Raw genomic sequence first — 15,031 nt, 5'->3', positions numbered from 1 at the left:
TCTCTGACAAATATTCATCCAGCCTCTTCTTAAAAGCTGTCAGTGAAGGGGAGCTAACCACCTCCCTAGGCAGCTGATTCCACCTTTGAACCACTCTGACTGTGAAAAGGTTTTTCCTAAAATCTAGCCGATACCTTTCTGCATGTAATTTAAACCCGTTGCTCCGGGTCCTGTCCTCTGCTGCCAACTGGAACAGCTCCTTACCCTCCTCCAAATGACAGCCTTTCAAATACTTAAAGAGAACAATCATGTCCCTTCTCAATCTCCTCTTCTCCAAACTAAACATTCCTAAGGCCCTTAGCCTTTCCTCATAGGGCTTACTCTCCAGACCCCCGATTTAGTTTACAGTTCACTCTTACCCCAAGATCTCTTTTGCATACACTACTCCCCAGAAATGTTTTCCCCATCCAGTATTTGTGCTTGACATTTTTGTGGCCCAGAGGTAATACTGTGCATTTATCTTTGTTGAATTGCATCCTGTTTGCAACTGGCCACTTCTCCAGAGTATTCAGGTCTTGTTGAATTTTAACTCTATCTTCTTGGGTGTTTGCTACTCCTCCCAATTTGGTATCATCAGCAAATTTAATGAGTAGCCCTTCTACCCCTTCATCCAGATAACTGATAAAAATATTGAAAAGTACCGGGCCCAAAACTGAGCCCTGCGGCACCCCGCTGGACACCTCCCTCCAATCTGATGAGACACCATTGACCGCCACTCTTTGGGTGCGGTCCTCTAACCAGTTTCCTGTCCACCTGTAATATATCCAGTTCAGACCATGTGGCCAGCTTGGGCTCCATGCGTTCAAGCGCAAACGTCAAGCTTCGCTCAAAGAGACAATGGACTATGCGAATCCTAGCCCGCGCCAATCAGGGGGCTAGGTTCCCGGCTGAGAGCCTATGGAAATCTTGGCCACTGTAAATAACCTATTGGGAAGTGGGGGTCTGTTTTGGGTGGCAGTTTCACAGGGAATATAAGCCGGCCTGCAAGCCGGCCAAAGTCGTCTTGTTCCTGATCGAATAAAGTACACTTTGCTGAAATCACTCTCCATCTGCGTACTTCTCACCACTGAACTGTCCTATAGTCCAGTCCACAGTCTTCCAGTTTGCCCATCAGAATGTCATGGGGAACCTTATCAAAAACTTTACTGAAATCCAGGTAAATCACATCAACAGAGTCCCCATGATCCAGTAAGCTCGTCACACGATCAAAGAAGGAAACCAGATTGGTCTGACAAGAACTGTTGGGGACAAAACCATGCTGACTTCCCTGGATCACTAAGTAGTCCTTCAGATGCTTACAGATCAATCCCTTTAAAATCTGCTCTAATATCTTCTCAGGAACAGAAGTCAGACTGACCGGCCTGTAGTTTCCCGGGTCATCCTTCTTCCCTTTTTTAAAGATTGGGATAACATTCACTCTTCTCCAATCTTGTGGCACCTCCCCAGTCCTCCAGGAGGCCTTGAAGATGATGGACAGAGGCTTAAAAGTGCTTTCTCCTGTACTACTGAGGCAGCCCAGCAAAGCAAGCTCTCCCTCGTTCCCTCCCTGCCTTTGGGGACGAGCCTCAGCCAGTAGAAGGAAAGAAAGGCTGCCCTTTGTCTCCTGCAGCTTGGCCAGGAAGAGAGCTCTGGCTGTTCCCTCCCTTCCCTGGGAGGAGGAGGAAAAGGAGTCTCAGCCAGTTCTTTACCAGACTCAATTGCACAGGAGAGCCTTGCCTATCGATCTCTCCTGTGCGATTGAGAGAGACTGGTAACATGGCAGCAGCAGCAGAACTGCAAATAGAATTAGGAAACAACCAGGGCCTTGTGGGCCGGATTAGGGCCCCCCGAGGGCCTGATCCAGCCCATGGTCCACATGTTTGACACCTCTGTCTAATGCCTTTGAGAACGCTCCAAGCAATTAAAAAGCATATGCAGGAGAAAGAGAAGGAATACCTATGATTCCCACATATGTTATGTAACAATGGTTTACTAATTTACTTCTGATTAGAGTAACACTATAAGGCACATATTATCTATAGACTACACTTTCAAAAATAACCCTACTTTACAAGTTCAAATACACAGTTTACCTCTCATTCCAGTCCCTGAACACTTCTGATACCCCTAGGGGCTGCCATTCCACTCTGGGGCCTCTCATCCCAGTCCCTGAACACTCCTGCTACACCCTGGGGCTGAAAGTTCACTCTGGGCCCTGTCCTTCTGATTCCAGAACACTCCTGCAAACCCCAGGGGCTGTCATTCCACTCCATGGTCTCTTATTCCAGTCGCAGAACAATTTTGTTACTCCTAGGGGCTATCATTCCACTCTGGGGCCTTTCATCCCAGTCTCAGAACACTCATGCTACCCCCAGGGGCTGTCATTCCACTCCATGGTCTCTTATTCCAGTCGCAGAACAATTTTGTTACTCCTAGGGGCTATCATTCCACTCTGGGGCCTTTCATCCCAGTCTCAGAACACTCATGCTACCCCCAGGGGCTGTCATTCCACTCCGTGGTCTCTCATTCAAGCCCCTGAACACTCCTGCTACACCCTGGGGCTGTCATTCCAGTCTGTGGCCTGTCATTCCTGTTTCAGAGCACTCCTGCTACACCCTGCGGCTGTCATTCCACTCCATGGTCTCTCATTCCAGTCGCAGAACATTTCTGTTACTCCTAGGGGCTGTTATTCCACTCTGGGGGGTCTCATCCCAGTCCCTGAACACTCCTGCTACACTCAGGGGCAGTCATTCCAATATGGGACCTTTCATTCCAGTTCCAGAACACTCCTGCTACCCCCAGGAGCTGGCATTCCACTCCATGGTCTCTCATTACAGTCCCTGAACACTCCTGCTACCCCCAGGGGTTGTCATTCCACTCCATGGTCTATGTTCCAGTCCCTGAACACTCCTGTTACACCTTGGGGCTGTCATTCCCCTCCATGGTCTCTCATTACAGTCCCTGAACACTCCTGCTACACCCTGGGTCTCTCATTCCAGTCCCAGAATACATTTGTTAGTCCTAGGGGCTCTCATTGCACTCTGGGGTCTCTCATCCCAGTCCCTGAACACTCCTGCTACACCCTGGGGCTGTCAATCCACTCCCTGGTCTCTCATTCCAGCCGCAGAACAATTTTGTTACTCCTAGAGGCGTCTTTGTCGTTCCATTCCCAGAATAGTCTTTTTGGGCTCAGAGACCCTAATGGAAAATCTATTCCGCATTTTTATTGCAACTCTCCTTGTACTGTATTGTATTTCAATGGGGCCCATGCAAGTCAATTGGCATGCCTGGCTTCCATTATTTCCAATGGGCCTTCAAGTGTTTCCCATTGTTTCCAATGGGCAATCATGTCCTTCCTTTTAGTACCTCCTTTTACAGCATAAAGCATATGGTCTGGCGCAGAGGCAAGGCTCTTCTCTAGAGGGTCAGCTAAATGGGATGGACATAAAACGAAGATTCATTTATTAAAAAATATGAATTTCGTTCCAAACGCCATTGAGAAGTATTTTTTTAAAAATGACTCCGTTGATTGGAAGGAAAACCAAATTGCGGCGAATGCATCAACAGAATTTGAACTATTTCAACGCCAAAAATGTTAGCTTTAATCGCGTGAAAACGGGAACGAAACTACAATTCCCGACAGACACCTGCTAGTCTTTCCGGCGGGCAATCGTGACGTCCTCTAAATTTGAAGCGCAGGAAGTAAAACTCGCGCGCTATTCTGAAAGTCACGTGTGAATGCCTGTAATTCCCGGGGGCGGGCGGGTTAAGTTTGTGGAACAAACGGAAGTTCCGGGGGCTCGTCTTTGCTCTGTTCTGTAATAGATCCACGCAGCCACTCTCGCGCTATTTTCCAGGATCCTGTGCCTGAGCATCGATGCGCTGCAGTAGCCAGGTATCTTGCAGCAGCATTGTCCCGAGGCATAGTGGGGTGCGTTGTGCGCGCAGGTGCTGTCTCTTAGTAACCCAGGCCTGTGCTGCTGTCACGGTATGCATTCGTCTCCCCTTGCCGCCAGCTGGCAGCTTTACTGTTTCGTTTACGCGTTGCGGTTGGTTTCCGATTGAATAAATGTATCGCTTTTAGGAGTAGCGCAGTGTTTTTTTTAAATCCACTGCTCTCGGGTGAACTCTTGCAGGTAAGAGCATGCCTGCTGATAAGGCCTAGTGGCTTCCTTTGCCATTTTTGACTCCTGGGAAGCGCCCTCCCATTTTTAAGAAAAGCTCGAGTTTACATTCTTTATTTCTTCATTAGTACTTGATTGGCTTTTATTCTAAATCTAGATAAAACAGCATTCTTTATGGGTCTGACCAAGCTGGTGTGGAATCATTTGTGCAAGGGATTCAGGTTCTAAGGAACTCTTCCTCATATTCCCCCATAAGAAGTTTTGTGAAACGTGGAAAGCCTGCATATTTTTATACTGACACAACCTAAGTAGAAACAGTAAAAGGTGGCATTCTGCATTCCTTTTCTCTAGGGCCAACAGGGTAACCACTTTGTCATTTTCTATTGACCCTTGATTTTCTGTTTTGTTATATCCAAAATAGAATGCAAACTCTTTGTACTGAGGCTTGTTATGTTTTCTGCAGCATCTACCTGTAGGTTTTCTAAGTTTGTTTTATTAATACCTGTAAGTGCTACTAGTAAAAGTAGGCTATGTTTAAAAAGGTTTTTTTAATTGTCAGAGTAAGTGTTGGCTTTGTGTTACTTTATATCTTTTTAATGTCATTTTTTAAATAAATAAATAAATTATTACCACAGTTTCTTAACCAATTACTCTGTAACTTTACAGTGTTAACTATTAAAAAGGGACTAGTCTTTAGACTGATTGCTGTGGAATTACGCAGTCTATTTATTTATTGAGATTTATATCCTGCCCTACCCCACAAACTGACTCAGAGTGGTTTACGAAGTGTCAAACAATTCCATAAAACATAAAATCAATTTTAAAAAATTCCAACAAAGTTAAATTCAAATTACTGATTTAAATACCTAACTGGCAGCTTAGCAGTTAGTTACATTTCAGTGCACACTGAGTTAATGCCAGGGAAAGGTGGTGGACCATTCTGATGGAATAACTCAACCACTCCTGGCATCAATAAATGTAAATAGAGCCATAGAGTAATTGAAGCAGTTGAGACAATTGAGGTTAAAATTAATTCAGTGATGCTGTGTATTTATGTTTTTTCAGATAATGGACTGCCTTGTGTCTTCTCAGAACCAGAAGGAGGGTAATGCTTCCCTTCAAGAGGATGAAAGTGAAGAGGATATTGAGTTTGTTGGTGTATGTAGATACTTACACTTGTTCAGTTCCTTTAAGCATTGTTGTTGACAAAAATAGAATCTCTGCAGTAGTTTGAATATTTCACAGGCTTGAGTATTTGTATCCTGCCAGCATGATGAAGCAAAATACTTTTTAAAATAAAGTCTCAGGATAGGAAAATGATAATCTATGTACTATTAGCCACCTGTGGCCCCCATCTGCGGATAGCTAAATCCATGGATTGGGGCCACACAGAAATTAAACAGATCTTTTAGCAAACTTGGGGCACTCCCTACGTTTGCAAAAAAAATCTGATTTAAAAATGAACAAACAGTGGGGGTTTAAATTTCTCCCCAGATACTTCACGGGGCCTGGGAGCCGCACTGTGCCTGGTGACAGTGGACACCAAACTCAGGAGCTGAACCTGGCTTGGCACTGGGTGGGGGATATGGGGTTCCCCCCCTGCTCACAGCAGTGGAGGATTGATGGAGGACATAATGCTTGGTGATTGAGTGTGGGGATATGGGATCCCATCCCACTGGGGATCTTCCCCCCCAGGGAATCAGCAGTAATTGGGGGGGAGGGATACTCCTCTCCTCCAAATTTCGTGACTCTCCACTTGGATTGTATTCTAATAGCGAAGTCAGGATGTCTTTGGATGCTTAAATACAGTAACTGGAGCTGTGGACAGGCAAGACAGATAATTCTATGAACCTGAAAAGGGCCCTAGGTTTGCAGAAAAATGTTAAATCTAAAATAAAATACACTGGGCAGCTTTAAAAAATCCAAAAATGGTAAAAGGAGCATCTGTAGCTTTAAGCAGTGGATCCCCTCAGTGGCTTTTGCTAGGCGACCACAGTATTCCAATCTTGGCTCTGTCAGTAAAGGCAGAGGGAGGGGATAGGGACTTTCCAAGCCTACCCTGTTTTCCCGAAAATGACCTACCCCAAAAATAAGCCCTAGCAGGATTTCTATGCATTTGTGGTATAAGCCCTAGTGTGTCTTCTTGAGAAAAAAATAAATATAAGACAGTGTCTTATTTTCGGGGAAACACGGTATTGGCCTTTGAGGGAGAACTAATTGGGGCCAGGCCTGGCTAGAGTTGCCAACTCCAGGTTGGTAAATTCCTGGAGATTTTATGATGAAGTCTGAGGAGTGCAGGGTTTGGGGAGGGGAGAGGCCTCAGCATGGTCCAGCCTCCAAAACAGCCATTTTCTCCGGGGGGACAGGAGTCTGGAGTTGTAATTCTGGAGGATCTCCAGGTCCCACCTGGAGGCTGGCAATCCTTGGCCTGATGGCAGCCTCTGGATGACTTGATGCCACCTAACGTGCATATTTCAAGCAGGCCTGACTGTTTACTATTGTTCAACAGCAGCCACCCTTTGAAAGCCAGTGTTGTGTAGTTTCAGAGCAGGATCTGTGAGTTCCAGGTTTAGATCCCCATCTTGCTGTGGAAGCTGACTGGGTGATTTTGGACCGGTCACATACTTTCAGCCTAACCTACCTCAAAGGGTTGTTATGTGGATAACAAGGAGTAGGATATAATGTAAGCTGCTTTGGCCCCACTGTGGAGAAAGGTGGGGTGTAACCTGTGAACACCTTGAACAGAATGGTTAATTGGTAGTAGCCAGCATGGGTTTATCAAGAATAAGTCATGCCAGACCAACCTTATCTCCTTTTGTGACAGAGTTAACTAAAATGGTTGACTCCGGCAATGCTGTGGACATAGTGTATCTAGGTTTCAGTAAAGCATTTGACAAAGTTCCTCATGATATCCTTGAGGATAAGCTGGTCAAATGTGGGCTGGATGGTGCAACCATTGGATGGATTCATGGTTGGTTGAAAAATCGTACCTAACGAGTGTTCATAAATAGTTCTGCGTCTACGTGGAGGGAAGTCTCGAGTGGAGTGCCGCAGGGCTCGGTCCTGGGCCCGGTGTTGTTCAATGTTTTTATAAATGACCTGGAGGAAGACATAGAGGGGATGCTTATCAAATTTGCAGATGACACGAAGCTGGGTGGGATTGCTAATTCTGAAGAAGACAGAGTCAGGATTCAAAATGATCTAGATAGGCTGGAACAGTGGACTGAGACGAATAAAATTAATTTCAATAGAGATAAGTGCAAAGTCCTACACTTAGGTACAGAAAATCAAAGACACAGATATAGAATGGGAGGGACATGGCTTGACAACAGCACATGTGACAGGGATCTAGGTTTTCTAGTTGATCACAAGCTAAACATGAGCCTGCAGTGCGATGTGGCTGTGAAGAAAGCTAATGAAATCTGAGGATGCATTAACAGAAGCATTGTGTCCAGATCAAGGGAGGTGGTAGTTCCGCTCTATTCTGCTATGGTCAGGCCTCACCTGGAGTACTGTGTCCAGTTTTGGGCACCACATTTTAGGAAGGATGTTGACAAGCTCAAGCGTGTTCAGAAGAGGGCAACCAGGATGGTGAGAGGGTTGGAATCCAAGTCTTATGAGGAAAGGCTGAAAGAGTTGAGTATGTTTAGCCTGGGAAAGAGAAGGCTTAGAGGGGACATGATTGCAGTCTTCAAATATCTGAAGGGCTGTCATGTAGAAGATGGAGCAGATCTATTCTCTCTTGCTCCGGATTGCAAGACTAGATCTAATGGGTGGAAATTACAAGGGAGTCATTACCAGCTGAATATCAGGAGAAACTTCCTAACTGTAAGAGTGGTTGAGTAGTGGAACAGACTGCCTTGGGAGGCGGTGGATGCTCCTTCGCTGGGCATTTTTAAGCGGAGGCTGAACTTTCGGGTATGTTGTAGAGCTATCTTTCAGCTATGCTCCTGCAGAGTGCAGGAGGTTGGACTAGATGACCTGTAAGGTCCCTTCCAACTCTAACATTGTATGAAATGAAGTACATAAAGACTAAATATAGCTAAAAATGGGAGGTAGATAAAAGGTAGGTTGGTGAATGGATGAGAAGACGAGTATGAGGCAGGGAGAGGATATGGGGATTCCCAAGAAGTTAGAAAATTCCTAGAAATTGGAGGGAGGGGGGTTTGGGGAGGGGAGGGACCTCAGAGGGGTATAATGCTGTAGATTTCACCCTCCAAAGCATCAATTTCTACTAGGGGAACTAGGGTCGCCGACCTCCAGGTGGGGGCTGAAGATGTCCTGGAATTATAACTTTTCCAGATGATAAAGATCAGTTCCCCTGGTGAAAATGGCTTCTTTGGAAGGTGGACTTTATGGCATTATACTTTGCTAAGGTTGCTTCCCTCCTCAAACCTCACCCTCCCAAAGCTCCACCTCCAAATCTTTAGGGATTTCCCAACCTCGATTCGGCAACCCTAATGGAGAAACTGATCTCTGTAGTTGGGAGGTGTGTGTTTCCAGGGAAATCTCCAGCCCCCACCCAGAGGTTGGCAGTGCTAGAAGAAGAGAAGGAACCAGGAAAAGGGGATAGACTATGGGGGCTTTCAGGGAAGAGGAAATAGTGGGGGAGGGGGAAGTGAGTTGCCTTGCAGGTTCTCACGTGTGGTATTTATAACGCAGGTTATTTTAAAGGAAGTTCTCAACATGAGCTAACATTTCTGTGTCTGAAAATGTTTTGACCCTTTTCAGTTGTAGACTCATTAGAATTATCAAATGCCCTTATTAATGCTTTCAGTTTATGAAATGTCCACAGAACTGCAGAAGAGGGTTTCTGAGATGGCATCTTAGGTACTTGCAGCCTGGGAGAATGAATAGATATCTTAATGGACCATACGAAGGCATTCCAATCCGTATTCTCAGTTAGAAGCCAATTAAAGATATTGCCTGCTGTGATTCTTTAGACCTCCACAAACTGATTGTATTATTCTAAGAAGGTCTCTATTTCCAAACACTAACAGCTTTATAACAGTGTCTTTGTCCCAATATGTCATTATTCTAGATACACCATTCAAGAGTTACACTAGCTCATTACTTTAAGCGACCTAGTTTAGTTATCCAAGAGGAAGTGGTGAAACCATACATGCTAATAATGAGCGAGTACAGAATCTATCTTAAAAAAAAAAATAGATGTTACAGAAACTACTCTGATAATCTCGAGATGAGACTCTTAACTGTCTTTTTATAATGACAGGGATGAAATATGGTCAGTAAAATCAGTAAAAGTCCGTTTTTTCATCCTGGTCAGTAATTTGTCAGTTTTTTTAAAAAAATTGGTCAGTAAAGTCAGTATTTCTTTGTTTTTTGTGAATGCAGATTGTGTTTTTCCATTTTCATCACTGCATTTTTGGGGAAACATGATGACTTCCCAGTGAGAAGACAAATTGTTTTCAGTTTAGTTATGAAGTACTTTAAGGACTTTGTTCCTAAGAGTAAAAATGATTTGGTGAAATCTTCCACAAAGTATAGAAACATAATTTACTTGGATTTAGGACTTCCGTTTTTTGGTGCAGTGGCAGCAGACCAGCTCCGGGAGATCTCCTGAAGAGCTGTGCCAGATCATTGGATTTGGAAGGGGTTCAAAACAATCTTGAACCCCCTGGGCTCCCTGGAGAGGAGCCCAAGCAGGGGGCTTGATCTTGGACTCTCTGTAAGTGGCGGCAAACGAATTGAGTCCAAGATCGCCCTCAAGCACAAATCCAAATGAGCGTAACTGTGATCCTCCACCAGGATGGAGGGAAGTAGCAGACCTCATCTGAAGTCACAACTAACCTTATCACTGTGAGTACTCTATAAAGCATCGCAACTCGAAGAGATTTTGATATTATAGTCCTTTCAAGGAGACTTAAAAAAGAATGGAAGGATGGAAAGAAAATTTTCTCCCCCCTCCCTCTATGAAGTGGCTTAGCAAAGAATCATAGAACTTGGCATTTGGAGTGTTTTTCTTCAAGGGCTAGAAGAGGAGGAAACAGTGGATGTCTGGGATTTTTTCCTTGTTATAATACTCTACTTTTCAACTGCTATTTGATTTATTGTGCTGTTGTGGATTACAATATTAGAACGTTGGGATAAGTTCTGGTTTTATTAAAGCCTCCTTTGGGATTACAATTTGAACTGAGGAAAAAAAGATTATTTTATTCTTATCCCTTTGAAGATACCAAATCAGGTTACAGTTTATTTTAATCCTTTATTTGGAATACAAATACAAATTAAAGATAAAGTGACTGTGTTGTTTGTTATAAAAGAAGAAAGAAAAGGAAGACACCCGGACTTGGTGGGAACTTACTTTTACTTTCTATACATCACCTCCATTTGAGATAGGTTCTAAACTTGGAACTGTTATGTCTTTGAAGGTTATATGTTGTTGCTTTTAAGGTACAGTCTGTGCAGAGTGTAATGCAAATGGCTGATAACTGTTTCTTGTGATTACATTGACTGGGAGGGTGTTTATGGGCAACTAAAGGGAGCTTCTTTTTTACATATGGAGCACTCATTATAGAGGTGTGTAGTAGGTTAAAGGTACAATACAGGCCATTGATAAGAAAGGAAAACCCCCCCCCCCAATCTTCATCTCCTAGTCAAGGTAAATCAGTAACTACCAGCTTGGCACAGATTTCAGCAAAAGGTTTACAAACTTTGATTCAAGATGCTGTAACTGCAGCTGTTCATCTTATGCAAACTAAATTGTACTCCTTGTCACAACAGATGACACAGCAGATGACAGAAGTACAAAAGCAACTTATGGAAAATAGACAAGAGATGTCCACTTTGGCTAAAGCAGTTAAGCAGATGGAAGACAAACCTGAAAAAATGCAATTTAAGGTACAGAAAGTAGTATCAAAACAAAATTCTATGGAGGAGGCTCTCATCAAGCTAGAACTTCACAAAACAGCATATATTCTTAAGATTTCAGAATGTACTAGAGAAAAAAGATGAAGATTTGAAAATTGATATGACACAAGCACTTGCTGCTTATATGGGTGCAGAGAATCCAGATGAAATATATAATGAAATTGACATGGCCTATAGAATGAACTCTGCCTATGCAAGGAGACAGATTGCCAAGAGAAGTGCATGTGAGATTTAACAAAAGAACAATAAGAGATGCTGTCCTCAATGTGACAAGCGAAACACCTTTCCAAATAGATGAGACAAATAAAAATCTTAAAGGAGGGTGAGAGAGAAAAGGAGAGACTACACAGAACTTGCAAGCATCCTTAGAAAGAATGAAATTACATACTTCCAGAGGTCCTCCTTTTTACTTACAGAGGGAAAAGACATAGAATCAACTCTATATTTAAAGTGAAAGAATTTATTAAAACATATGGCGATGATCTGAAGACAGAGGAGGAACAAACAGAAGCTAACAAAGAAGAGTCAATTGAAGAGGACCAACAAGAAGCAATTGGAACAACTACAACAACTGGAACAAATACTGTACCCCAGATGGTTACAAGATTTAAGATGAAGAACAAAAATGATAACAAAACCCAGAATAAAGATGGATAGAGGAAAAATAAAGATCATCTCAGTCAATCTTAACTGATTAAATGCACCCCAAAAAAGAAGACTGATCTTTCAACAACTGAAGAAGATGCAACTGGATGTTATACAAGAGACTCATAAAAGATATTCAGATCAAAATATTTGGAATATAAAAAACTTGGAAAAAATCTTATATCTTCAGATAAAGGGGGGGGGAAGGTGTAGTTCCGCTCTATTCTGCTTTGGTCAGGCCTCCCCTGGATTACTGTGTCCAGTTTTGGGCACCACATTTTAGGAAGAATGTTGACAAGCTCGAGTGTGTCCAGAAGAGGGCAACCAGGATGGTGAGAGGGTTGGAATCCAAGTCTTATGAGGAAAGGCTGAAAGAGTTGGGTATGTTTAGCCTGGGAAAGAGAAGGCTTAGAGGGGACATGATTGCAGTCTTCAAATATCTGAAGGGCTGTCATGTAGAAGATAAAGCAGATCTATTCTCTCTTGCTCCGGATTACAAGACTATATCTAATGGGTGGAAATTACAAGGGAGTCGTTACCGGCTAAATATCAGGAGAAACTTCCTAACTTCAAGAGTGGTTGAGTAGTGGAACAGACTGCCTTGGGAGGTGGTGGATGCCCCTTGGCTGGACGTTTTTAAGCGGAGGCTGGACAACCATCTTTTGGGTATGTTGTAGGGCTATCTTTCGGCTACACTCCTATAGAGTGCAGGGGGGTGGACTAGATGACCTTCAAGGTCCCTTCCAATTCTAACATTCTATGATTCTATGAGGTAACATTAAAGAACGTTTACATCCAGAATTATTATACAGTTCTGAAGATGGGAGAATTTTGATAGTCCAAGTTCAAAGACAAGTTAAAATAACTCTTAATTATAAATATATATGCACCCAACCAACACCAAGGAAAAAATTTTAAACTACTCCATGAACCTATTTCTGAACACAACTATGATTAAATTTGTCTGATTGGAGACTTATAATGCTGTTTTTGATAGACTCTCAGATAGAAAGACAACTACTGGAAAACAAAAACAGGGAAACGAACTTCCTAATACATAAGATGGAAAAATTCCTGCAAATTAAGGAACAGATTAGGAAAGAGGAAGAAAATTTGAAGCAAGATACTTTAGTTGAATACTTAAGAATGAAACTAAAGTTTTTACAACACCAAATGAATTGTCTGCTGGCAGAAGAAATAGCCAAAAAAATTACATATGCGAAACAAAACTTTTTTGAAAATGCTAACAAACCAACCAGATGGTTAGCATATAAATTAAGAAAATAAAAAACAAAATTTTAAGGGATGGTGAAGGAGAAGAAAAAAAACCCCTCAATGACCTAAAAAAATAATTGAGACATTTTATAGAAAGTTATATCAAAAAGGAAAAGCCATGGACTTCCAGTTGTGGCAATCTAATAGCGGACACGTCTGTCGGGAGCTCCCGAGGACGCGATCCGGGAGCCAGCGGAAGAAGAGGGTGTGTGACTGTACATGCCCCCCTGGAGCCCTTGCGATGGGTTCCTACCCATGGCGCGCTGAGGATCGCCTCTCGCCCAGCACGGTGCCGGTGGATTGAGGCATTCTGATGCCCCGACAGTCTTGCTGCTGTGTTCCAGTATTGGACTCAGAGACGCACACCAGGACAAGCGAGTGGAGGTCGAGCGCTTTACACGTTTGATGGCGAGATCCATCTGATCTACATAGAGAGTGAGTTTGGTTGAAACGAGAACCAGAGAAATGTCTGAAAGTCTCCCCTAAAATAAGCGAGGGAGGGTGGGAACCCCCCCCTGCGGAAATAAAAACGGATTTAAAGCATATCTTTTAAAGGGGGGCGGAACTGAAAGCAAAATGTTACTAAAGTAAGGAACGTACAAGAGAATTACAGGCAACTTGCAGACTTTAGAGACTTTGGGCAAACTTTTCTAAATTTAAACAGCTTCAAAGATGTCACTGAAAAAGATGGAGAAAGATAAGCAAACGAAACCTAAGACTTCTTCAGGAATTGCTAGCCCAGCAAGCGCGGTCATGCGACCGGATGCAACCATAGACTTCTCTAAGATGCTAACAGAAGCTTTGCGACCCCTGCTGGAGCAAATGACGACACTCAATCAAAACTTCGCTGCACTGCAACAGCAATTAGACGAGACCAAAAAGAAAGCAGAGCAAACAGCTGAGAATCCTAAAGAAGTGGATGCCAACACCAAAAAGCTTAAAAAGCAAATGCAGGAGATGGAAAAGAAGAGAAATTCTGATGAAGCCCAGCTTTTACAGCTTCAAATGGAAAAGGCAAGCTTTACACTGAGATTTCAGGGAGTTCCTGAGTTTAAAGGGGAGAATCTTATACAGACTATGAGTGATGCCCTGGGACTGGTTGCAGATTTAAAAGTAGATTTTCTTCAAGGTGAGATGGGTGTGATCTCTAGGTCATATTCAGAATACATAAAGAAAAATAATCTGCCCGGTGAGGCGGTGGTTAGATTCTCCCGAAGACATATGAGGATCAGATATTAAAAGCAACAAATGGAACTACCTTTAAAAGTGATGGCGAGATAATTCTGAAAGACATTCCCTTTGAAATAAGGAAAAAACGGAAGAAATACAGAGAATTGGTGCTGTTTCTACAAAATAATATCTCCTACAAATGGATTGTACTTGAAGTCATACTTTTCAAATTTAAAAATAAGAGGGGAAAAATTGATTCTGTTATGAAAGCACGTGAGTTTTTGCAGCAACAATTGGATCCAACAGGGGAAGAAGACGAGAAGAGCAACAAGGGGAGTGATGATGAAACACTTTCTGGAGAAGACTCAAGATTCGGAACGTGGGGCGGCTGCCCCCAAGCAAGGATATCAATTGAGGGAAAGAAGAGGCAAATGAGATGTCAATTTTCTCTGAAGTTTGGTCTTAATATTTAAGCGTTCTTGGTTTTGTTTTTTACTAAGTCAGAATACCTGGACTTGGAATTTTTTTAAGTGACTTTAACTATTACTTTCAATGTAACAAATTATTATTTTTTATTTAAAGCTATTTTATTGTAATCATTATATGACCACGACCTCTTGGGTTTTTAGAGGTTTATCTTTACTTTCTTCTGTAGTTTATAGTTTCCCTTTACTTATTTTCTTGTAGCTATGGAAAATTAAAAATTATAAAAGAAAAAGAAAAAAAGGAGAAGCCACACGAGAAGAAATTAAAGATTTTTGAAAAGAAATATAATTTAAATAAATTTAATGAAGAACAGGAAAATCTTAAGCGATCAAGTATCACCCTGTGAAATTATTGAAGCAAAAAAAAGGGGAAGACACCAAGTCCTGATGGTATATCAGCAGAATTTTACCATGTGTTTGAAGACCAACTGACATTACCTTTAAAGTATGTTATACAGAGTA

General features: G+C 42.6%; 1 protein-coding gene across 1 annotated transcript in view; it reads left to right on the top strand.

The window, feature by feature from the left end:
* Positions 1-3,856: 3,856 nt before the first annotated feature.
* Positions 3,857-15,031, top strand: part of ZNF451 (zinc finger protein 451) — a 52,661-nt gene continuing 41,486 nt past the window's right edge. The window contains exons 1-4 of the mRNA XM_015424231.1: positions 3,857-3,874; positions 5,169-5,261; positions 10,848-10,964; positions 11,056-11,218. Of these exons, the coding sequence (XP_015279717.1) occupies positions 3,857-3,874; positions 5,169-5,261; positions 10,848-10,964; positions 11,056-11,218 (391 nt within the window). The remainder of the gene's footprint in view (positions 3,875-5,168; positions 5,262-10,847; positions 10,965-11,055; positions 11,219-15,031) is intronic.

This window comes from Gekko japonicus, unplaced genomic scaffold, assembly GCF_001447785.1.
Source record: "Gekko japonicus isolate JY-2015 unplaced genomic scaffold, Gekko_japonicus_V1.1 scaffold1896, whole genome shotgun sequence".
NCBI classification, from domain to species: Eukaryota; Metazoa; Chordata; class Lepidosauria; order Squamata; family Gekkonidae; genus Gekko; species Gekko japonicus.
Note: the sequence above shows the minus strand (reverse complement) of the source record. Positions and strands in the feature narration are given on the sequence as shown.